The sequence below is a fragment of the Haliotis rubra genome, unplaced genomic scaffold (genome assembly GCF_003918875.1).
Source record: "Haliotis rubra isolate DU_JTF1 unplaced genomic scaffold, ASM391887v1 Scf1073, whole genome shotgun sequence".
Taxonomy (NCBI): domain Eukaryota; kingdom Metazoa; phylum Mollusca; class Gastropoda; order Lepetellida; family Haliotidae; genus Haliotis; species Haliotis rubra.
The window spans coordinates 216,396-240,645 of NW_025764974.1; the positions used below are offsets into that span (position 1 = coordinate 216,396).

The 24,250-nt window shown below is 37.9% G+C and overlaps 1 protein-coding gene across 1 annotated transcript in view; it reads left to right on the plus strand.

Moving 5' to 3' along the window:
• LOC124280130 (zinc finger C2HC domain-containing protein 1B-like) overlaps positions 1–5,542 on the plus strand; it is a 192,385-nt gene extending 186,843 nt beyond the window's left edge. Inside the window, exon 8 of the mRNA XM_046716024.1 lies at positions 5,286–5,542. Within this exon, the coding sequence (XP_046571980.1) occupies positions 5,286–5,297 (12 nt within the window). The 3' untranslated portion in view covers positions 5,298–5,542. The remainder of the gene's footprint in view (positions 1–5,285) is intronic.
• The last annotated feature ends 18,708 nt before the right edge of the window (positions 5,543–24,250 follow it).

The window sequence follows — 24,250 nt, forward strand, 5'->3', positions numbered from 1 at the left end:
TGTCCTTTTTCAAAATGAGATATGCAAGAATGCATTATGTACTATCCTTGTAGTAGCGTAAGTCATGTTAGTTTGCCAAGGGCGGACATGTTACTGTCAACTATAACTATTACATACCAAATTTGAGTGTCATGAGATAACTGGTTATTGCTGTGACAAATTAACACTGTCAACATGGGCTTTCCATATTGTGCATCAATCACTACAATACTACAATATTGTATTCGTGAATAATTATTCGTATTCGTTACCCAATATTCGTGATACGTATCATATTCGCAACATAGTGTATTCATTACAGCCCTAATAGATTGACACCCTCTCTATTTGTTGCAATTGTGAGTTAAGTGAGGGCACCCTCCTGAGTGTCGAAACAAGATCGCGGAAAATGATCGTTTCAACACGAAATATGACAACCTCATCAGCAGACACGCCTTTTTCTTGCTGTCAATTCTTAGATATAGTTATTTTAGGTCTTCATTCACAGTTTAGGCTTTAATGCGTCAGTATTTTTTCAGTTATTGTCGAAAAATCAAACTGTACATTTTATATGGAGTTGCTCACGTTTAGCAAACAAACTGTCCATTGCGTTGTAATTTTACTGTCCAGGGAGTTGACAGTTTGTAGTTTTAACCGTCATGTCATCAAACGTTATTCTAGAGATATTTGTTGTGAAGAAGAATGTTTTGTTGTAGACATGCCTACCTGGCGTATTTTGGTGTATATATTATGATTTTGTACCATCAAGTACGATTGTACACCCACATTGCAGTTTGTACCCTGACAGGGATTTAATGTAAAAAAATATCATGTACGATCAGAAGTGTATTAACAAATATACATCTACCCCAGGAATAACCAAGTCCTGCGCCCTGTTTACTGTAACAATGACTTACGATAGTTGTAGCGCTCAAGAGCTTTGTGAAATGGGGCCCAGATTATTCCAAAGTATGTACATTGTTCCTACTGTCACTCAGATATTAGTATTGCACATTCATGTAAAGCACATCACTAAGCATCTGAAAGCCAAGGGACATCTAACATATGTTGAATGTGCGAAATCCAATACAATAATGACTTTCTTTGTTCCCATCGGTGGCACCAGCGATATGGACAAGTCAATGGCCATTGTTAAAGCAGAAATCCAAATGACACAAGACGAGCAGCAGTCAGACCAGCTACAACTCCAACCTCAAAGGGAGCAGTCAGGCACCCCAGGGTGCGGTCATGGCTCATGGAGGAGAGGGCATAACAGTTTGGTCAGTTCTCCAGCCTCCTAGACACCCATTTGAGGCTGGAGGATCCAGTAGCATTCCAAAACTACACAAGGTTAACACCACAGCTCTTTGATGATGTCTTGCATAGCAATCGATAGGGAAGTCACCAGTTTCAGGCAACCTATTTCACCTGGACTGAAACTGGCCGTCACACTTAGGCACCTTGAGGCTAGAGACAACTATGGGTCTCTTGCGTATGCCTTCAGGTGTGGAGTGTCTTGAGAGTACTCTCAAGAGGGTGGAGAATGGTGGAAAATGCCCTTGGGATCCTGGCCAATAGATTCAGGTGTCTCCTCATCATGGAGGGGGCAGTGACTCTGCACAACCTATTGAGTCTGAAGCATCCAGGCATTGCAGCTCAATAGGCGGACCATGAGGATGAAAACCACCATGTCATCCCAGGTGCATGGAGGACCAAGTGGACTGGCTAGATGTGGATCAACCTCCTGCACCTCGCAAATCAACCAGAGCAAATGTGAAGGATCAGAGGGAACTCCTGAAGGCGCAGTAATTCTGATTTCCAGTACATATACGGGCGCAAGAACTCGTAACAGATCGTGAGCATCCGTGAAAAAGCGTCAATACTCGTATCTACTCGCGAGTCATTCGGGTCAGGTTGTTAGCAATGGGACCTGACAGAGCATCACAGATCGTGGGAGATCACTACACATCTCAACACACGATTTCTAAGCATGATTAGATGCGATATGTTCGCTTTGTTATGATGCAATACTATCTGATGCAATGATCACGATTGACAATTAACAGTGTTGATCATAGAATTTTTTTTTTAACCGTCCAAAATCTTTCTACGATCAACACGATTGACATGACTGACCTCAAGATCTGATAAGATTGATATGATCACCATGATTTCAATCGTGGCGCGAATCGTGATAGTGTGAACATAGAATTTAGGGGATACATCACAACAACTACCGTTTCCATTACCAAGTCTGTGGAAAAGGGTATCAACAAGTGTGGAATTTCGACAGTTCATACTCTAAAGTCCATGCAACTACATGGACAGTTACTTCAACGTACACATTCAACGATATGGACAGTTGCAATACAACTCCATGTAAAAAGTACACTTTGAGTTTTAGACGATACCTGAAAAAAATACTGACGCATTAAAGCCTAAACTGTGAATGAAGACCTAAAATAACTACATCTAAGAATTGACAGCAAAAAAAAAAAGCGTGTCTGCTGATGAGGTTGTCATATTTCGTGTTGAAATGATCATTTTCTGCAATCTTGTATCGACACTTAGGAGGGTGCCCTCACTTAACTCACAATTGCAATAAATAGAGAGGGTGTCAAGCTATTATAGAAAGATCTGTACATTTCTAGACCCGTCTGCCAAATGGCAATACCTGGTATAGTTGAAAAATAATGAAAATGCGAGGGAAAACTTACCATTACTCTTGCGCCACATGTTCTTCTTACACTGTCCAGTGAGGAAATGGAGTTGCTTTTGGGGCAACTCCACATTTCGTGTGGACAGCACTTCCACATTGTGATACCACCTTGTGCACCTGTTCCACTTTAGGTCCTTATCTGTAACAGGCAAGAAAATACATCTGTTTTAAATCAATTTTAAATGCCTAATATAAATATTAAATGACTAATGTAACATCACATTAATATCCTACAGATACAGTATCATATATTAATCTTGAATTTAAACAACACTCCAATTGGTTATTTATCAATTTGTTACCATTGCTGGTTCTATACATTGATATAGGAATTAAAGGAATTACAGTTCTGTCAATACACATTGTTAGTACATATATATGAGATTGTTAAGCTGTGACTAACTGATTGATGACAAATTTAACTTTTAAACATGCTTTTAAAAATATTAATCAAGCATACCAGGTGTTTCGCTGCTTTTCCTCTCATCGCTGGTGAAGGTCGAATCAAAGTACTCTGTGGGAAAGCCACTCTCACTGACCATGTTCGGTGTTTCAAAAACTGAAAGATTTATGTTTTTTTATTACCTTAGCATCTATGTTAATGTCAGACCAAGCTAATATTCATATAACTATCAGTATTAATTATTGAAAATAAACACAATGCAACAGAGGAAATGATTTGAAAATATTCAAACAGCTTAAAGATTGTTTAAAAGATTTGGAACATTGATTGAGAAAAAAACACTCACTTTCATCAACCTCCGACTCCAATCCTCCAGTTATCCCTTCAATTTGGCACTGTGGAATCAGTGATACAACCTACAAACAGATATATTTATATTTCAATATGTGTGTACTTGGAAGAAATAAATCAACAGATGTGGATATAATGTTGTAACCCAGCAGGGAGGGGGAGGGTGGTTGTTATGAGAGAACACTTTTATTATAAACTTTTATATCCTGGTATCCCTGAATTAACATTGTCAAAAGGAAATTAAAATTTAATGATTACTTTAAATTCCAGATCAGTCAGAGGAATAGGAGCTGGACCACCTCCGGTTTTGGATGATTCTTTTCTGACATCCATGGCTTTTTTTTTTTCACCTGAGATCTATAAATTAATCATGTGAAAATTAGTTATTTCCGGACATATCCAATTCATATTGTAAATAAAAAGCTTATTGTTATGATTTCAAACAATTGTTTGTCAATTTTGCTTAAATAATCAAAACAACAGAACTTTATTGACCACAACCCACAATGACATGCGCATGCACGCGTGCACACACACGTGCTCACACACGCACACACACACACACACTTATAATCATTCCATTTTTTCATAGTTGTGCCCCTGTTCTTTCCACTGAAGAGCAAGCATTTATCCTGCAACAGAGTGACAATAATATGATATATTTCATATATCCAATGAACATTATATTTAATTTATGTATCACTCTTATTTTCCAAGAGGTATGTCTCAGCAAACCTGCCGTGTATAAAAAAAAAATCAAAATTAAATCTTTTCAGTAGAAATACAAATGGAATGCCCAGGGGGAGATTGTGAATGTAGTGTCATAATATAAATGATACATAGACAAGCGTGCATTTACAAAACATTCAATGCTATCAGCTAAGATGAAAACCTTAGTAAAGGTTGTTTTGTACAATGGGACCCAGGTCCTTAGTCCCTTGCTGAGCATGCAGCATGCACCCACGTGATTACCTCAGAGTGATCATTCTCTTCTTGGAGCCAATGACAGTTAATTGTAACCGTTGTAATCTAAGTAGGCAGCTTGGCGGGCATCCATCGCAACTTGGGTTGTCATCCAGAACATAGAAACTGTTGCATGGGTGGTCATATCTTCTATGAGAGTCCTCTGTGATGCTTAGTGTGACACATGTGAATAGAACTCTTGGCCACTGCAAAGACTTACCAGATGTCCATTATGCAATTTCTAGCATTTTAATGAAATATTGTTAGTGGTATATATTTGTTAAAACTGCTGTTCAATAAACTGTGATGTGGAGTAGTGAGGTGTTTGCTTAAATTTTTAAGATGATATTTCTGGTTTCCAACATGATGCCATCATTTTTCTCCATAATTGTCAATGCAACATATGTTAAATTTTGGGATTACACTTTCTCAGTATAGTGCAGACTCTATTACTTTTTTATCTGAGTTGAGTTCAGTCTGGAATTTAAACCAAGACTCTCAGAGTGATACACTTATTCACCAACATACATAGTCAGCGATCTTACCCCTCAGCCACTGCGGCTTCCACAAATAAAAGTACTAGAATCTGTACTTTAATTAGAAAGTATCATCCCAAATTTTACATATGTTACATTTGTCCATTTCCTAAAAGGCATTGTGTATTCACATAATTGCCAATGCAGGCAAAGACCATTCACATTTTTGCATTTAATTTACTCTTGCATTAATTTCAAGATTTACAGTAATTTAAAAGTACCTATGACAATACTTGAATGTACTTTCAAATCAGTTCATTTGCTCCTAATAAGAACTAAAAGATCATGGGCCACTCTTTTTTTACCATGAATAATAATGTTAATCTTGTTTCAGGGAGGATGGTAGGTTTTCCAGGGATAAGCGAATTGCAGCTGTGCACATCATGAAGAACCAGAATTCCATGCATTGGAACCAGTATCATCTGTACACATTAGAATCGACAAAGAAGTGTGTGTACTTTATAAAAGGCCCAACTATGTGTGTGTGTGTGTATATATGTATTGCTTCATTTGCTTCAGGGGGATAAGCATTACATATAAATGAAAATGGAGTCAAAATATTTGTGCTGAAATAAAATACATTATAAATAATAGATATTATATATATAACTTATGTATATATATTGTTTAATATTTTACGATTTGCAGATGGAAAATTAACAGATGTTCATTCAGCTTTTGAAACAATAGCTTAGGCCAGACCAATTTTATTTCTTGTTTTACAGATTTTTGTCCTCAGAAAACCTAAAGGCAGGAGGGAAAAAATATAAAATATAATTCACCAGTCAAAGTAATATTCCTTTTAAATACTAAAAGCAATGATGAAGTTTATTTATATGGGGCAAATTATTTTATTTTATTTTTTTTCAGATTCTTGAAAAAATACGACCGGCGGATCTGTAAAACAAGAAATAAAATTGGTCTGGCCTAACTTCAAAAGTGTAATTTTCAAACTTTGCTTTGTAGCTCAGTGTATGTTTGTGCACTGAAACCTATGTCTGCAACTATTGTTACATCAAAGACATTATGACATCTCAACGTCATGTTTGCTGTTTCCTATGACTATTACGTCTCCCTCTATTGTCACTATTTGTTATGCAGTTACCATTTTGATGACACAAGCACTATCATTGTCATCACCTATGACTACGCTTAGTTGTCCCCCGCCGCAACGCGGAACTGTATTCAGCAGCGTCCGTTCGTTGACCTTATCTTCAAGGTCACCACGACACTTTGAACACTTGTCAACCTGATATCTCATGCACTGTTGTACCCAATTTGATGACAGCCTACATTGGGTGATTATGCAGACACCAATCTTTTCAGGCATCTTGTATGTGACCAAAAATATAAAGTATTAAATATATTATAAATATTTCATTCTTCTTTAGCGGCGGGGGACATTGCCATATTAGTGGGAAACACTTGTTTTCATTGAACTTGAACAGTTGTTGTGCGGCAAAAGATCTTGTGTACAAGACGTAGTTTTGACCTGCACAAACATCTTGACTATATGTACGTATGTATGATATTGCTTTTGTCACTCTTTAGTCAATCTGTATCTGTTCATATCTGATAGAATTATTATCTAATTAATCAGCAAAATTCCTTTGAATACCCTACCTCCTGACATCATAGAGAAAAATCTCATGTTCAACAGACGTCCTTTTAACTGTCAGTGATTCTGTAAGTTTTTGTCAGGCAAACTGTCTCTCCATCCCCTATTGTTTGTGCATCAACACTGAAATATTTTCAGAGTCTAGCCCATATTTTTCGAGTAGTGTTATCACACTGTAGTTCATAATGTCTTCTAAAGTTAAACATATAACTACTGTTGTCCTTACCTGGTTGATAAGGATGAATAATCATTTGGGTATAATTTAGTTGAACATTTGTTGGAGCTTGGACGCTCCCCCTTCAGTGGCATCTGTCACCTGCTCTGAGATCTGCAAGTTCCTGTCCTCCAGCTCTATGTGCAAAGAGGTGCTGAGATGTTCTATGTTGGTCCTGAAGATAAGTGCTTACTTCTGGCAGCTGTTACCCAAGTAACTTGATCATTACAACATAATGATACTTCAACCAGCAAAAATTTACAACTTCTCAAGGATGAGCTCGTATCAGCTTCAATTAAGCACAACTGATGACAGGGAGTGAGCATGTATGATATGTTTTCCACATATACTGAACAATATAAAAAAACAAGCATGCCATGCCCATGCTGCAGCTCTGACACAACTTATTACTTTACTGTGGTGTTGATGTCAGGGACCCGTCTTCCTGTTTCTGAGACTTTAACCCAATGGAAAACATTTGTGATGGGCAAGGAAGAACTTAAACAAGCACTCATTGACCAATGGCAACGACTTCTGGTAATAGTGTTCAGACTGGTTCTCCTGTCCATGGGGAGATGCGACCTGCTATGGTGGCATATTTATTATTTCTTCTGGTCCAACAGTTTTATCAGTGTTGCATCAACTTTTCATCACCTGTATTGTTACCTGAATGATAGCAGTATGATACACAAATATTTTCATAATAATGCACATACTACTTCAATTGTGGGATTCAATCTAACAGGTGTCAAGTTTTTATTTTGGCTTGGTACATGTTCACTGTAAGACTGCTGGTAGGATGTACCTGATGTGACTGCAGTGAACTGGCAGAGACAAGGACCTGACATAGTGACCAGGGCCACTTTTCACAAAGCTCTCGTAAGCCTAAGATCTCGTAACTTTCCTTGTGTCGCTACGAGAAAAGTTACGAGAACTTAGGCTTACGAGAGCTTCGTGAAACGGGGCCCAGGCTTTATATACATCCATCAGCCAGCACAGGGTAGTTGACAATTATCAGCCAGAGTATACCTTCACTAATTTATTTACACATGGAACTTGATTAAGCACCCCCTGATTTTTTTTCATATTGCCATGTATAGTATGTATACTGGAAAGCTTAAACGCCATTGTTTCCTGAAACGATGTTTTGTCAACAAAATGTATCCCTGTACAACTATGGGGCTGCAGAGTTTCAAAATGGGAGAGGTGAGTGTCTCTCAGTATGAAAATGTTCTCTGTCATCTTCGGACAACAGATCACTTGAAAAATGTTAATAGCATTCATATCCATCTTGTGCATAGATGACTGCTTGTCGTGAGTCTCCAGATTCTGTCCAGAGGCAGCTGCTGCCACTCCCAGTGCAAAACTGCCTCCAAACATGCCAGATCTTGCACTCCAAGAATGCCACAGACAGGCTTCAAATCCTGGCTCATAGCAGGCCATGGAAATTTGGTTACCGCATTGTTGGAGAAAAACTGTCACAAGTTGGGGATGATGTGGTCGGACATTGTCATCCATAAAAACAGGGTGAGTGGCTAATGGATGGTTATCAAAATGTGGCACAAGAACAGGATCCAAAATGTCCCGGATGTCGTGGTCGCCATTGAGTTTTTCACCAACAGTTACCAATTCCAGTTTACAATCATGGGAGAGACAACACCAGACCATGACAGATCCACCACTGTAAGGAACTGATGCTCTGATGTTCTTAGGCTCAAAGGCTCTGTTCTTGGTCCTCCAGACTTGCTGGCACCCGTCTGTGACATGCAATAAAACGTTATTCTCATCCGAGCAATGCACCTGCCTCCATTACGTCAAATTCCAATGAACACCACTCCAAATGAGCTCTCTTGTGAAGATTGGTCAACGCTGGATGCTTCATCACCCTTGCCCTCATCCCATGTGCCTTTATGCGGTTTCTTACAGTCCTATTGCACAGATGTCTATTGGGTAGCCACAGGTGCTTCAGGACACCATTTGTGACGTCTCACAAGGCTTGCTAAATCCCGATCCTCAACTTGAGACGTCTTTCGGAGTTCACCTGGCCTTGGTCAGTCCCTAACCTTGTTGGTTTGACAGTGTTTTTGAACAAGTCGAGTTATGATGGTGTGGTGAATGTCAAGCTGTCGCCGAATAGCCCTGCATGACATCCCGGTGTTGTGCAGTCAAATTATTTTCCATCTTCCTGCTTCTGGTAGTCTCCTTCGTGCCATTGTAACATATACTGGTAAGATCATTAAAAAGTTTTGGCGTTTTATACAGAGTAGATTGTGCTTTTTGAGACAATTGTGAGTAGCGTGCTTCAACGGCATATTGGGATGTGTTTTTACGATTGATTTAGCAAAACCCTTCAAGCATATTGAAAGGGAATACAGTTCCAATAATAGTCATCGTTACAATTCAAGATTTATCATTAGGTAAGTCAGTAACTTAAAATATGTTAGGGGGTGCTTAATTAAGTTCCATGTGTATATATCATCTGCTGCCCTAACACCTGACCCAGGGATGATGAAGAACCTGCACCAAAGGAAGGAGTGACTCTATATTGTGGAACCATGATCCCTTTCATATTCTGCTGCATTGATGATGATTATTACAAGCCAGGTCACTAATCACCAAAGCTCAAATGTCTGTACCTGTGACCCAGTTTAAATATACAGAACTGATTGGGACAGCTGGCTTGTATTGCACCTTGTCTTACCACGTGTTCAGGAGGACTACAAAATCATACCAGGAGATGTGGCCATTGACAAGAAATGGCATGAAGTCACCTTCGTTTGCAGTTCCTTCGAGAACAGTCTGAAGATGCCACCAGATCTAAACCATTGGTCTTTTTCAACCAGAAATTATATAAGGTGGAAGAAACATTTCACCATCAGGACAGGAATCTTTTCTATCCTGTTCATGAAAGGAGAGAGTGAGTGAGTATGGTTTTACGTCGCTTTTAGCAATATTCAAGGGGACACCAGGGCTTCACACACTGAACCCGAATCTTCGACGTGACAAGCCAATGCCTTAACTTCAAGGCTACCCCACCGCCCATGAAAGGAGAGATTATCACACCCTTTCAGGACTGATTACAGAGTTGGCTGTATAAATTAACAATGCCGTAAAGGGCAGGCATATCTATGAAAGCAGTTCTGCCAAACCCTTTAGACCTGGCTTTGCATTTAGATCTCAACAACCTAATGCCAACTTTGGGACTATGGGAGGACATGGAGTCAGTGGAAGATGGATTATCATAGTTGTGAACACGGATACAATTTGCATTTCTACAAGCATCAAACCAGAAGACAGTCCAGGTTGGTAGCTGTGAAGTATTGGTGCACTTATAGGCTGAAACATTGTTTTATTCCTGTCTTCCTTGAGCTTAAAAATAATATGTCAGACATGCCTGTGGTAACAATCGTGAATGTCCTCAACAAAGACTACATTGACATGTACACATGCCCATCTTCCAAACAGAATGGGTCAGGAAGCTAAGAACCACTCTCAGGATGGGAGACTGGTTATTCAGCTCAGACATTCAGGACCAGTGTCCCTATTTGTCTTTGCTTTGCAGTAAATGGATAAGATATACTGGTTTCAAGTACTCCCATTTGGCATATTTGTTGGACTCTGATCCATGGCAGGCCTCAGATCCGTGGCGGATTTCCAAATCCATGTCAGATTTTCAAATCCATGGCTAGTTGCCGTACCTAAGATCGTCTTTCAATGTTGCTAATGTTTTCGAAACATTTTCGCTAATGCTTAAAAAATTTAGACCATGCTAATTATCAAATATGTTTGCTTTCCTTCTCGTAATATTCAACAATACATGAAGAAAGACAAAAGAGTGAATAACGTGTAAAAACATTTATTTATTATACATCTAAATCTGTTCAACTGGAACCTATGGGAGGTTTGAGTGTCCGTCACAATTCATAAGATTAAAGCGGATGCATGTAGTCCACATATTTCATATAGAGCTAAAATGATAGTCTTATAATGATTCCGGAATTTAAAACTTATCTACAATTTGGTAAAACGAGTGTGATTGAAAGCATACTCGCGAGATATGTTTTCCCGGTCCGGACGGGTCGACTCATGTACCCCGTGCCCACCTCCGACTGTGTCTGCTCTCCCCTGAGCGACATCGCTCCCCTTCTCCTGGTCCATGTGAGCCTGAGCCAGGAACTCACGCTCCTCTTGAGTCAAAGTCGTGTACAGGACCTGCAAATCATATGGGTTAACTGTAGTTTTCCAAAATAACATCTTTAACCCTCATCGTGCCAGGGTGCACAATTATGGAGATTTACCTACTCACATTGTTCTCTAATAGTGATAGCTAACCGCTAACTAACGTGGATAATAAGGCAGGCTTTGTGACATAGAATCTACATTCATGAAGCAGGATGAAAATGTTACACATATTAACAAACATTTTCATATGGTTAAAGGACTGTTACAAGCACCCCAATCAAGGTATAATCCTAGCTAGTGCGTAATCGATATTCATACACTCTTATCGTCCAATTTGGCAATATATCAGATAGAAAATGTGATATAACAGAAACCTCTCATAGAATAAATTTAGCATATCGATGCGGGTGCATAGCGTAAACTGCCGGGCAGGCGAAGGGATGAACTATGACTGAACCTAACAAAAACGTTAACTCCCTGGCTGCTGTGTACATATGATATCATAGATATATTGCAGAATCCACAAAGAAGAGATTAATGTATGGCGTGCCACAAGGGTCAGTACTGGACTATTGAATGATGACAAAACAGAAGTCTTGATATTCAGCACCAGACAGGTGTTGTCAAGAACATCATTTCCAAATCTAAAAGTGGGCAGCAACGAGATCTCACCAAGTACCAAGGCACGGAATCTTGGAGTCACTATGGATACCACATACACCATGGAGCAACATGTAAATTCTGTCTGCAAATCTGCTTACTTCCAGATCAGAAATATAAGGCAAATAAGGCGTTATATTGACCCCTCAGTCGCAGAAGTCCTTGTTGATGCCATGGTAACATCTCGGCTAGACTACTGCAATAGCCTATTGTACGGGATCAAGTAAAGCCAGCTTGACAAGTTGTTACAGCATGTCCAGAATGCTGCAGCCAGGCTTTTGACACGTGTCAAAATATGAACACATAACACTAGTTCTAAAGAGGCTCCATTGGCTACCTATCAAGCAACGGATCAATTACAAACTCCTGACCTTTGTCTTCAAGTCACTGCAACAAATGGCTTCAGTTTATCTGCAAACTCTAATTGCTTTGCACGTCCCCAAAAGATGTCTCCTTTCAGCTCATCTTATGCAGCTCGATGTTCCCAAAACATCAAAAACATTTGGTTATAGAGCTTTTGAGAAAGCAGGGCCAGTTCTGTGGAACTCCCTCCCTCTGGACATTAGGAACAGTACCACACTCAGTTCCTTCCAGCAAAAACTCAAAATGCATCTCTTTGCAAAAGCCTACCAGTGATCAGCGCTCTTGAGCAATCTTTCTTGGAAAGGGCGCTATACAAATGACTAGTTTTATTTATTTATTTATTTATATTGCTTACTCACCTGTTCATCTACGGGCGCTGAGAATTTGGGTCACTTGAAGAAGAGCTGGTAGGGCGTGTCACGTCGAGTCACCTTGTTCAGTCTGTTGTTCTAGAAGTAGTAAAACTCTGGCAGTTTGTTGGGCCAGTCGGCACATGAAGACATCTTCACCCTGAAATAGTCTGTCATGGTACGGTTGAATCGTTCAACTCTCCCCTGACTCTGTGGATGGTATGGGCGGCCGTGCATCTGAACAGTCTCAAATTCTTTTATGACTTCCTCCAGGTCAGCATTCCGGAACTCTTTTCCGTTGTCCGACTGAAGAAGCACCAAACATGTAGATGAACTGCAACACCACAGCGGCTATCTCCTTTGCGGATTTTCCTTTAGTAGCTTTCCTGAAAGCAAACCTGGAAAAGCAATCCCCAATGTTACAAACATAGTTGAACCCTTTGTAGGTGGGCATCTTCTTAAGATCTGTTTGCCACCGGGAGTTGGGATAAGTCACAGGAATTGGCTTCCTCGTCCGGGTGGTTTTGGGTAAATTCACTGCACTGATGCATTCCTCACATTTTACATTGATGTCAAACAACACCTTAAAAGTTTCCCGTACAACCGGGAAAACAGCGGCGAATGCTTTCATAAATGGCCGCCGATTTCCTTTTTTCCAGTCGTGGTTTTTAACAATGATTTTTACCATTTCTTCGCTTGTGATGTTTTGTCAAAGAAATAATTCTGAAGGATTTTCCTTACCATTCTTTCGTTGGCTGCAAGCGAAAGGATCTTGCAAAACTTTACACTTCCCCATTTTGGAATCAGCGTTTTCAGTTTTGTAATCTCACGTATATTTTCCATCCAAAATGTTTCTGCATTGGGATCTTTTGATACAGGTTTCTTCTTCTTTGTAGGTTACAAAACCATCATTTTCTGTGGTTTCCAATTTCTTAGCTTTGAAGAATTTCCTGAGATTACTATTGCCACGAACGGCTAGTGTCGAATAACGTCGGGAACGGTTAGCGATTATGACATCATCGCATAATGATGTCATTACACGATGACGTCATGTAACAATCGAACTATCAAACCTGCCACGGATAAGGAAACCCACCATAGATTAGAGACCCGCCACAGATCTGATTCCTACATATTGATAGCACCATGGTTGTTTGCTTGCATAGCTGGGCCATCCATCTGCTTTGTGCTTCTATTTCTTGCAACATATGTCATTTTTTATTACACTTTCTCTGTAATCTCAAATATAGCATATGTTGCAATTGACAACTTTCTAACAGGCATTGCGTATTCATACTTCTATTTCTTGTCAGACACAAGAACATAACCCTCTTCTTCCCACCAGATAAGGACAAAGTTAAACTCCAGCAGAACACAGTTTTTATTGCATGCCCATTTAATCTTATGATAACAACACAGCAGTGCAATATAGCAAGCTCAGGCAAATTCAATACTGTGCTCACATTTCAGTATTGCAGGAATATCATTGTTTTTCTCCTGCCATGACATCTTCTCTTTGAATACGTAAGGTTCTAGCATGACGTTCTGTATGTTTCTGATAGAGAGGCTGTCTTAACTCGGATTCTTGGTTTATTTTAGGAAATTCACCTTGTCCAACATGTCCAAAATATAACAGGCCAAAGACATAGTGTACATTCCAGCTGCAAGAGGGTATGTTTAACCCTCCAGAAGAGCGATATCTGAAGTCAAGGGACATGATTTTGAAAGCACATCCTGTAGATCTTGTCATTGTTAACTAGATGTACCTTATTGGGGAAGACTTTGGCTATGGAATATGCAGACATGGATGGAGTCCAACATCCCTCAGAGACATGAGTATGTAAACCTCAGAGCATGTGGAATGAGTTGTATCCGAGGCTGGACAATAGTGTAGTGGTAGCAGAGACAAGTGTTTTAAGATCAGGCAATTTGTTGAAGGAGGCTTCACATGTATTTTCTGTGGTAGACTCACTCAGCTTCAGATTGGAAATGTGTCAATACTAGAAAACTGGCAGCAGACTTTCAATAGAATAATGATGTTGTGATTGAATGGTCCCTGCATCCCAAAGTCTTCAAGTGGATTTGGGACGCACCACAACTCTATATACATACATAGGTGGACACTTACCTATTACTTGAGACCAAATGTTTGCAAATGTATTGCCACCTGCACTAGAAAATGGCCTTGGATTGGGTCATAATCCTCACTTCTTCAAGTCTTCAATGTTGGAAGCACAGCAATATCTTTCATACCTTCTTTATCTGGCATTATAACAATGGATAGAACAAGTTATGCCAGTGGTGGAAAAGGAGGATTTGGAAACATATGAAACTGTACCCATTTTGGTGGACCAGTTGCTCCTCCTTAGAAATGATAAGAAACTCATTGAAGCACAGGATTAAGGCCTGATTACTTTCAGATTGCTGTCAGAGTTTATCCCCAAACACAGTAAGGAATGCTTGGACCACTAGGACATCCAGGTTAACAATATTGCCTTCATTACATCAGGAGTAATCCCCACCAATTCACCAATTCACCTGCATCCAGATTTATGTTGTTAATGAAAACGTGATGTTTTCCCATCTTGCACATGCACTGAAGGAATGGGGCATGGAGAGATTTGTTTATCTAAAAACGAGTCAGGGATAGCTGGGTGTTATAGTGTCATGATGCCAACTTGAAAGGTTTATTGCATTGATGTAACATAGTTTGTATTCTTAAAATTATTCACAATGATAACTAATGTAGGATGTTTCAGAAACAGAAATTTCTGAGATTCCAGTGTCTTCTTGCATATGTCATACGTCCATAAAGCTGGACACATATGATATGTGTTGGTAAACTGTTAAACTGTGATATTTTCAATGTAACTGTGATATCAGATTTAATTGAACTTGAGAAAATTCTGAAGAAATGAATAGCTTAAATTCATTAATTGGTTTGGCATTTGAAATAGTGAATTTTGGAAGGTAACCAAGCAGTAGAATTAGGTTTTAGTTCAATGATTAAGCAAGTTCTATATTTGCTTTAAGAAAGTGTTGCTCTAAATTGTCTCAGATTTGGGTCATCATCCTTTTCAATGAAATATGAATAAAAAAAGGTTGACAACATGGTCATATTATTTTTAGAATACCATATTTACTTTGCACACCCAAACAAGCAAGTGAAATTATTCACAGATGTTCACTTAAAACATATCTGCCAGTTAGGTTTATATATGTTGAAATTAGTGTGAGTAAAGAAAGTATGAATGTCAAATTGCATTTTTAATGGCTTTCAGTATATAAGAAACATTTGGCGAACCATTTAATGCAGAATTTCAAAATCGGTGGAAAAGATTCTTAGATGACTGTTTTATAGTCTGAAAAAGAAGTGAAAGTGATTTGGAATCCCTTTCGAACATGCTACAAAATTTACACCCAAGTTTGTCTTTTACCAAAGAGGTAAACAGTAAACATCTTCCTTTCCTTGATGTACATGTTTCAATTTCAAACAACATTGTAGAAACCGACGTATATAATAAAGCTACAGATTCAAAACGGTATCTAGACTACAATTCATGTCACCCACGCCACACAAAAAACAGTGTCCCTTACTCTTTAGCGCGAAGAATATGCACCATAGTTTCAAATCCAGGCCGTGTAGACTTCAGGCTAAATGAACAAAGAAACTACCCGAGACAAATCGTTAAAGATGCTATATTTAAAGCAAAACAACTGAAGTGAACTGCTAACTGAAAAGTTAAAGAAAAGGTTCATGAAAATGTCCTTCCATCTGTATCCACATTCAACCCATGAAATCCTGAACTATTAACTAAAGTTTGTGAAACTCTCCTGTCTTTACAAAAATGTGACATTTTAAAAGATAAACTGACAAAAGTCAAGTTAATTAAAAACAAAAGACAGGGTAAGAGTATCAAGCAAATGTTAACGAGGGCAAACTATATAAAATCTAGTCAGGACATAAAATCTGTAACTAAATGCGAGCGACCAAATTGTGGTACATGCCAATATCTAATAGAGGGATATGTATACCAGTTCAAGACTGATAAAATCTTCGAAGTACATGAAAATATGACATGCGCATCTCAGAATCTGATATATGTCATAAAGAGCAGTGGATGCGGGGAGGAGTATTTCGGACAGACGGGAGATACTCTACGTTCAAGAGTGAGAGTTCACAAACAGCAAATTCGGGACCCCTCCTATCGCTGTATCCCACTAAGTGGACATATAGAAAGATGTGGTGGGAACAAAATACCAAACTTCACAATATTCCCATTTACAAAATATTGTCGGACAGTGATGAAAAAATAAAAATAAAATAAAATTATATCATCAAACTGTTCAGACGTAAACTCCGACTTTGTCCATCTGTATACTATAAAATTAATTAGATATTCCACTGTTTGTATATTAATGACCTCAAATTAGAAGATAAAGCTACTCTGTTTTCAATTTTGCGGTCCTTTATCGTTTATTTAATACTTGTAACAATATTGCCTTCATTACATCAGGAGTAATCCCCACCAATTCACCAATTCACCTGCATCCAGATTTATGTTGTTAATGAAAACGTGATGTTTTCCCATCTTGCACATGCACTGAAGGAATGGGGCATGGAGAGATTTGTTTATCTAAAACGAGTCAGGGATAGCTGGGTGTTATAGTGTCATGATGCCAACTTGAAAGGTTTATTGCATTGATGTAACATAGTTTGTATTCTTAAAATTATTCACAATGATAACTAATGTAGGATGTTTCAGAAACAGAAATTTCTGAGATTCCAGTGTCTTCTTGCATATGTCATACGTCCATAAAGCTGGACACATATGATATGTGTTGGTAAACTGTTAAACTGTGATATTTTCAATGTAACTGTGATATCAGATTTAATTGAACTTGAGAAAATTCTGAAGAAATGAATAGCTTAAATTCATTAATTGGTTTGGCATTTGAAATAGTGAATTTTGGAAGGTAACCAAGCAGTAGAATTAGGTTTTAGTTCAATGATTAAGCAAGTTCTATATTTGCTTTAAGAAAGTGTTGCTCTAAATTGTCTCAGATTTGGGTCATCATCCTTTTCAATGAAATATGAATAAAAAGGTTGACAACATGGTCATATTATTTTTAGAATACCATATTTACTTTGCACACCCAAACAAGCAAGTGAAATTATTCACAGATGTTCACTTAAAACATATCTGCCAGTTAGGTTTATATATGTTGAAATTAGTGTGAGTAAAGAAAGTATGAATGTCAAATTGCATTTTTAATGGCTTTCAGTATATAAGAAACATTTGGCGAACCATTTAATGCAGAATTTCAAAATCGGTGGAAAAGATTCTTAGATGACTGTTTTATAGTCTGAAAAAGAAGTGAAAGTGATTTGGAATCCCTTTCGAACATGCTACAAAATTTACACCCAAGTTTGTCTTTTACCAAAGAGGTAAACAGTAAACATCTTCCTTTCCTTGATGTACATGTTTCAATTTCAAACAACATTGTAGAAACCGACGTATATAATAAAGCTACAGATTCAAAACGGTATCTAGACTACAATTCATGTCACCCACGCCACACAAAAAACAGTGTCCCTTACTCTTTAGCGCGAAGAATATGCACCATAGTTTCAAATCCAGACCGTGTAGACTTCAGGCTAAATGAACAAAGAAACTACCCGAGACAAATCGTTAAAGATGCTATATTTAAGCAAAACAACTGAAGTGAACTGCTAACTGAAAAGTTAAAGAAAAGGTTCATGAAAATGTCCTTCCATCTGTATCCACATTCAACCCGCGAAATCCTGAACTATTAACTAAAGTTTGTGAAACTCTCCTGTCTTTACAAAAAATGTGACATTTTAAAAGATAAACTGACAAAAGTCAAGTTAATTAAAAACAAAAGACAGGGTAAGAGTATCAAGCAAATTTTAACGAGGGCAAACTATATAAAATCTAGTCAGGACATAAAATCTGTAACTAAATGCGAGCGACCAAATTGTGGTACATGCCAATATCTAATAGAGGGATATGTATACCAGTTCAAGACTGATAAAATCTTCGAAGTACATGAAAATATGACATGCGCATCTCAGAATCTGATATATGTCATAAAGAGCAGTGGATGCGGGGAGGAGTATATCGGACAGACGGGAGATACCCTACGTTCAAGAGTGAGAGTTCACAAACAGCAAATTCGGGACCCCTCCTATCGCTGTATCCCACTAAGTGGACATATAGAAAGATGTGGTGGGAACAAAATACCAAACTTCACAATATTCCCATTTACAAAATATTGTCGGACAGTGATGAAAAAATAAAAATAAAATAAAATTATATCATCAAACTGTTCAGACGTAAACTCCGACTTTGTCCATCTGTATACTATAAAATTAATTAGATATTCCACTGTTTGTATATTAATGACCTCAAATTAGAAGATAAAGCTACTCTGTTTTCAATTTTGCGGTCCTTTATCGTTTATTTAATACTTGTAACAATATTGCCTTCATTACATCAGGAGTAATCCCCACCAATTCACCAATTCACCTGCATCCAGATTTATGTTGTTAATGAAAACGTGATGTTTTCCCATCTTGCACATGCACTGAAGGAATGGGGCATGGAGAGATTTGTTTATCTAAAAACGAGTCAGGGATAGCTGGGTGTTATAGTGTCATGATGCCAACTTGAAAGGTTTATTGCATTGATGTAACATAGTTTGTATTCTTAAAATTATTCACAATGATAACTAATGTAGGATGTTTCAGAAACAGAAATTTCTGAGATTCCAGTGTCTTCTTGCATATGTCATACGTCCATAAAGCTGGACACATATGATATGTGTTGGTAAACTGTTAAACTGTGATATTTTCAATGTAACTGTGATATCAGATTTAATTGAACTTGAGAAAATTCTGAAGAAATGAATAGCTTAAATTCATTAATTGGTTTGGCATTTGAAATAGTGAATTTTGGAAGGTAACCAAGCAGTAGAATTAGGTTTTAGTTCCAATGATTAAGCAAGTTCTATATTTGCTTTAAGAAAGTGTTGCTCTAAATTGTCTCAGATTTGGGTCATCATCCTTTTCAATGAAATATGAATAAAAAAGGTTGACAACATGGTCATATTATTTTTAGAATACCGTATTTACTTTGCACACCCAAACAAGCAAGAAGATTCAGTGTTTTGAAAAGAATATTGTCCTTAGACAAAAAAAACCCACATAATATCCCTTCAGCAAATTCAGGGAATGAACAATGTTCACAAATTTGGAAAATAAATATTTGAAATTTCCGATACATGTCTGGACAGAATGATTCATCATTTACAATATATATCCTGTTCTATATGGCATGGTTTTATATTCAAAGATTAAGATTAGTGAGTGTATTTTCTCATTAACTAAGTTGGAAATAGCAATCAACCGTGTACGCATTTCCTGCCAATCATCTGGTGATTAAGTTGAACATACGCAGTAAAATAACTTCAAACAAATTTCAATTATGTCTTTTATCAGGAATTATATATTCCAATATTGAGTTATTTGAGTTTCAACTGTTGATAAAAATATTTGAATTAATTAATAGATGATAATCTGATCGCTATTGTCAGATATTTTTACAAATTTGAATGTCACCATCAAGGCTTTAAATAACACTCATATGGTGCCCTACCAGTAATTTCCCACACAGTTTAGCTGAATTTACTGCAAACAATATTGAATGCTATTTTCATATAGTGCATCTTCACGTATAAGATGACCCCAGTCTACAATCCTGCAGAATCAACGCTAAGTTATATACCCTGTCTGTTTCAATTTTCTAGGCTCAGTTTTTGTCTAAGTATGGGGTGTTTATTGAGCAGTCTGAGGTAAAATTAATATTAAGATAAGACAAGATTAACAAAGAACTCTTTTTTATAAGCATACAATGTATAATTGTGTATTTAATTTCGAATTTGTTGACATGGTATTTCTGATGCTGACAGTAATGTATATACATTGGAAAAAACAGCAAAATTCATTATGTCATGCATTATGTGCAGCTACACCCTCCTGTGGGTGTTTGGAAAAAGGTATAACATTATATATCTTAACAAATGCTCTTCAATTTCTGAGACATTTACTGTTGAAATTGCCAATAAATGTGTACATTTTCATATTAATGTACTGTCGGAAATAGAAAAAAAACAACTGTTTTTAGGCTGTTTCACAAGTCGAGATTTTGAAAGCTTTTACTTCAATCAAAAACTCTGCTGGCGTAGATGGTATCCCTCCTGAGTTCGTCAAAAAAGCGGTAGGATTTGTTCAATATTTTGAAATTTTATTTAATTCAATGTCCCCTCGTTACCATTTCATTCTGTATCTTAAAATATTTGATTCTAAAGTTTCTCCAATCCTCTTTTACGGCTCAGAGATATGGGGCCATACATTCAGACAGTCTATAGAAAGGTTCAAACTGAATTTTTTAAGAAGTGTCTCGGGGTCTCCAGAAGAAAATCAGCAATGCAATTCTTGGTGATACAGGCAGAAGTTATTTGTGTGTTAATTATTAGTTGTTGTGTTAGATACTGGTGCAGACTTTTTCGAATGGATAGATCAAGGTATCCCAGGGCTGGTTATGAAATGATGAAACATTTTGATGAACAGGATAAAGTATGTTGGGTTTCACGTATTCGAATATTATTGTTTGAAACTGGCTTTTAATATGTATGGTTCACTCAAGATTGCAGTACATGCATGTAGTGTTAACAATTTTATGAATTTGTTTTCACAAAGATGTAGAGACATACAATTCCAAAACTGGTATTGTAAGATCTCAGGGTCATCATTTCTAAAACATTATAGTGGTTTTAAATCTGTTTTGGATGTTGAATAGATTCTTAAATTGTTTCCCGAAAAAGACCTGCTGAGGGTATATTGTAAGTTTCGCTGTGCATCTCATAAATTGATAGTTCAGTTAGGTAGATTTAAATGTTATGATAACCCCAATGCATTGTTATGTACAAAATGTCTCCTAGGCTGTACTGAAGACGAATTTCACTTTTTATTTATTTGTCCTTATTATAAGATAAACAGACAACTGCTTTTACCTGAATATTATTATAATAACCCGTCTGCTTCAACAGCTAGCATCCACTGACACAAAACTTATTAAATCTTTGTCGTTGTATTTGGAAAAGAAACTTGCCAATTTGATACCGTTGTGAATGATACACCAGTATGCGCACTGTGTGCAGTTGTTTCTGTATTAGTAATATGGGTCACTTGTCAATTGATATTATTTGTAAATTGTTTACCATGCAGTTTAATTCCCTAAAGGATTATTTTATTTATTATATCTCTATCCCCCAGCCTGACCCCAACATCCGCCTGCGACCCCATTCTGGTTTTGCTTTTGAGACGACCCCTCCTACCTGTTTGTTTTTATAGTGATAGTGAGACTCTAGGGTAGCTTCATCCTTAATAGTTTCAGTATTAAAGTTACGATTTTTGTAATACAATATCACCGCACACTAATTTGCATAAAGCCATGGTCTGTTCCAAAAAAATCACTTTGGACTTAGAAAAAAACGCGTGGCTAATTTTGGCAGTAATCTCTCCTCAGTAAAGTCCTTTTTTTGTATGTGTCCTATCTCCCTACCACTGAGACTGTAGTTAGGCCGAACTAAGTTTAACAGATATTTCACACTTTCACATATTAACTACCTAAATTGTAGATATAGGTGCGAAAAAACATTTTTTCTATTTCAGACAGTACTTTAGTCCTGGATATACCCAAGTCAGAGTGAAAATATGATATGTTTGATTGAAATTTTCGAAGTGGTAGTGCGAAGTGTGATACTTTATGGACGGCAACTTATTTATTATATTATGATGCAACATTTCGGTACAGATTCTTATACTGTTGTGAAGCAAGACAACAGTATACGGCTCTATACCAAAATGTCGCATCATAATATAATAAAGGAGTTGTTATCCATAAAGTATCATACCTGTCTTAGAGTGAAAACAGTCTGCATGAAAGCACCCTGGTCCATGGTCACCAAAATATAGTTGCTAACCCATTCTCTTGCTTCAATCGGGGCGGTGGGGTAGTCTAGTGGTTAAAGCGTTGGCTCGTCACGCCGAAGACCCGGGTTCGAATCCCACATGGGTACAATGTGTGAAGCCCATTTCTCATGTCCCCCGCCGTGATATTGCTGGAATATTGCTAAAAGCGGCGTAAAACCAAACTCAGTCAGTCAGTCTTGCTTCAATCCATCATACTATTCATATGAACATGATTTAAACTCCGCCTATTTCTTTATGTATAAGTACAAAGACTCAATATATTGTTGTACATGCTTTGAAAACTTCTGCTAAATACAAGAGTAACAATATGTTAATCTTTTTGAAACAAAAATGAAACTGAAATCTGTTAACAAATTTACTTGCAATCCGAAGGGAATGCACAAAACCAGTGAATATCAACAATGCCAGAAAGTATGTTTACCACCAGTCTGATGACAGTTCTAAGATAATGATTGTACAAATCACCACTGGCGGCCACATCAGAACCTGGTGTAGCCACCCCTCATATGGATTACCCCTCATATCTGCTAGTCACTTCATACCAGCAATCAAATGTGGAATACTTAGCATTAGAATCGTCTACCATTCCTCATGGAGTGCCTGCATCAGATCCTGCTGATTTTGAGCAGGAGAATCTCTAGCTTGAACTTGGTGTCTAAGATAGTTCCAAAATGTTCAAAGGGATTCATATCAGAACTAGTTGTGGACTATGGAACGTTTCAAAGGTGTTCTGCAAAAGGTGATGGCAGCTGGAGAACGTCTGGTGAGGTCCCGCTTTGTCATAATATAATATAATATGGTCTCTGATCTAATACAACAGCATGACAGTTCCGATCAAGAATACGACACAATGGGAATGGAATCGTCCTAGGGTACGTTTCTGTATTCTCATTATGGCCAGGGTACATATCGGTATACAGAAACGTACCTGGGGTACATATATCTGTAGTACTCGTGCCGACAACGACCCTTTCAGCTTAAGTGACCATGGATTTGACGAGGCTATGTGACACAGAGTTATAGATACACTGAGCTGGGATTCACTCAGATATTCAACCACACTAAATAAACGTTTCTGTATTCTCATTATGGCCAGGGTACATATCGGTATACAGAAACGTACCTAGGGTACATATCTGTAGTACTCGTGCCAACAACGACCCTTTCAGCTTAAGTGACCATGATTTGACGAGGCTATGTGACTAGAGTTATAGATACACTGAGCTGGGACACTCAGATATTCAACCACACTAAATACTGGCCGTATGGTGCCAAATCGGACCCATTATCTACTGAAAGGCAAAAGAAACGTCGTAATATTGGTAATGACATTTTGTCAATTCGTTGGTTTCACCTTACTTTTCAACTCGCTGTGCGCATGCGCAGAGCGTGTGAAAAATATCCCCTGCATGCTTCCGGTTTGGTCGTATGTTTATCGATAGTGTAAATGCACGCTAAATAAACGTTGTTATGAAAATTATTTACGTTGTGACAACTGTTCATAGTTGAGTACATACTTCCATTTGCCGCCTCTGTTTTTAAATAATTGATGTCCTATTTTGGTTGCAACTCCATCAGAGATGTGTTTATTAAGTTGTGACAGGGATACTCTACAACGTATCTGTAGTACCTGTGCCGACAACGACCCCTTCAGCGTCAGTTAACACATGCTCAGTGTGCTAATATTATTCGGAGTTGTTAATTGCATCCTGGGATGTTCCACATGGAGACCTTATGTACACCATGGATTATCCCCCTCTCCATACCGTTCCAACTCATGACAGGGAAGGTTTCATCCACAGATCGAGTTTGACCAAGACTATGGGGACAGTTA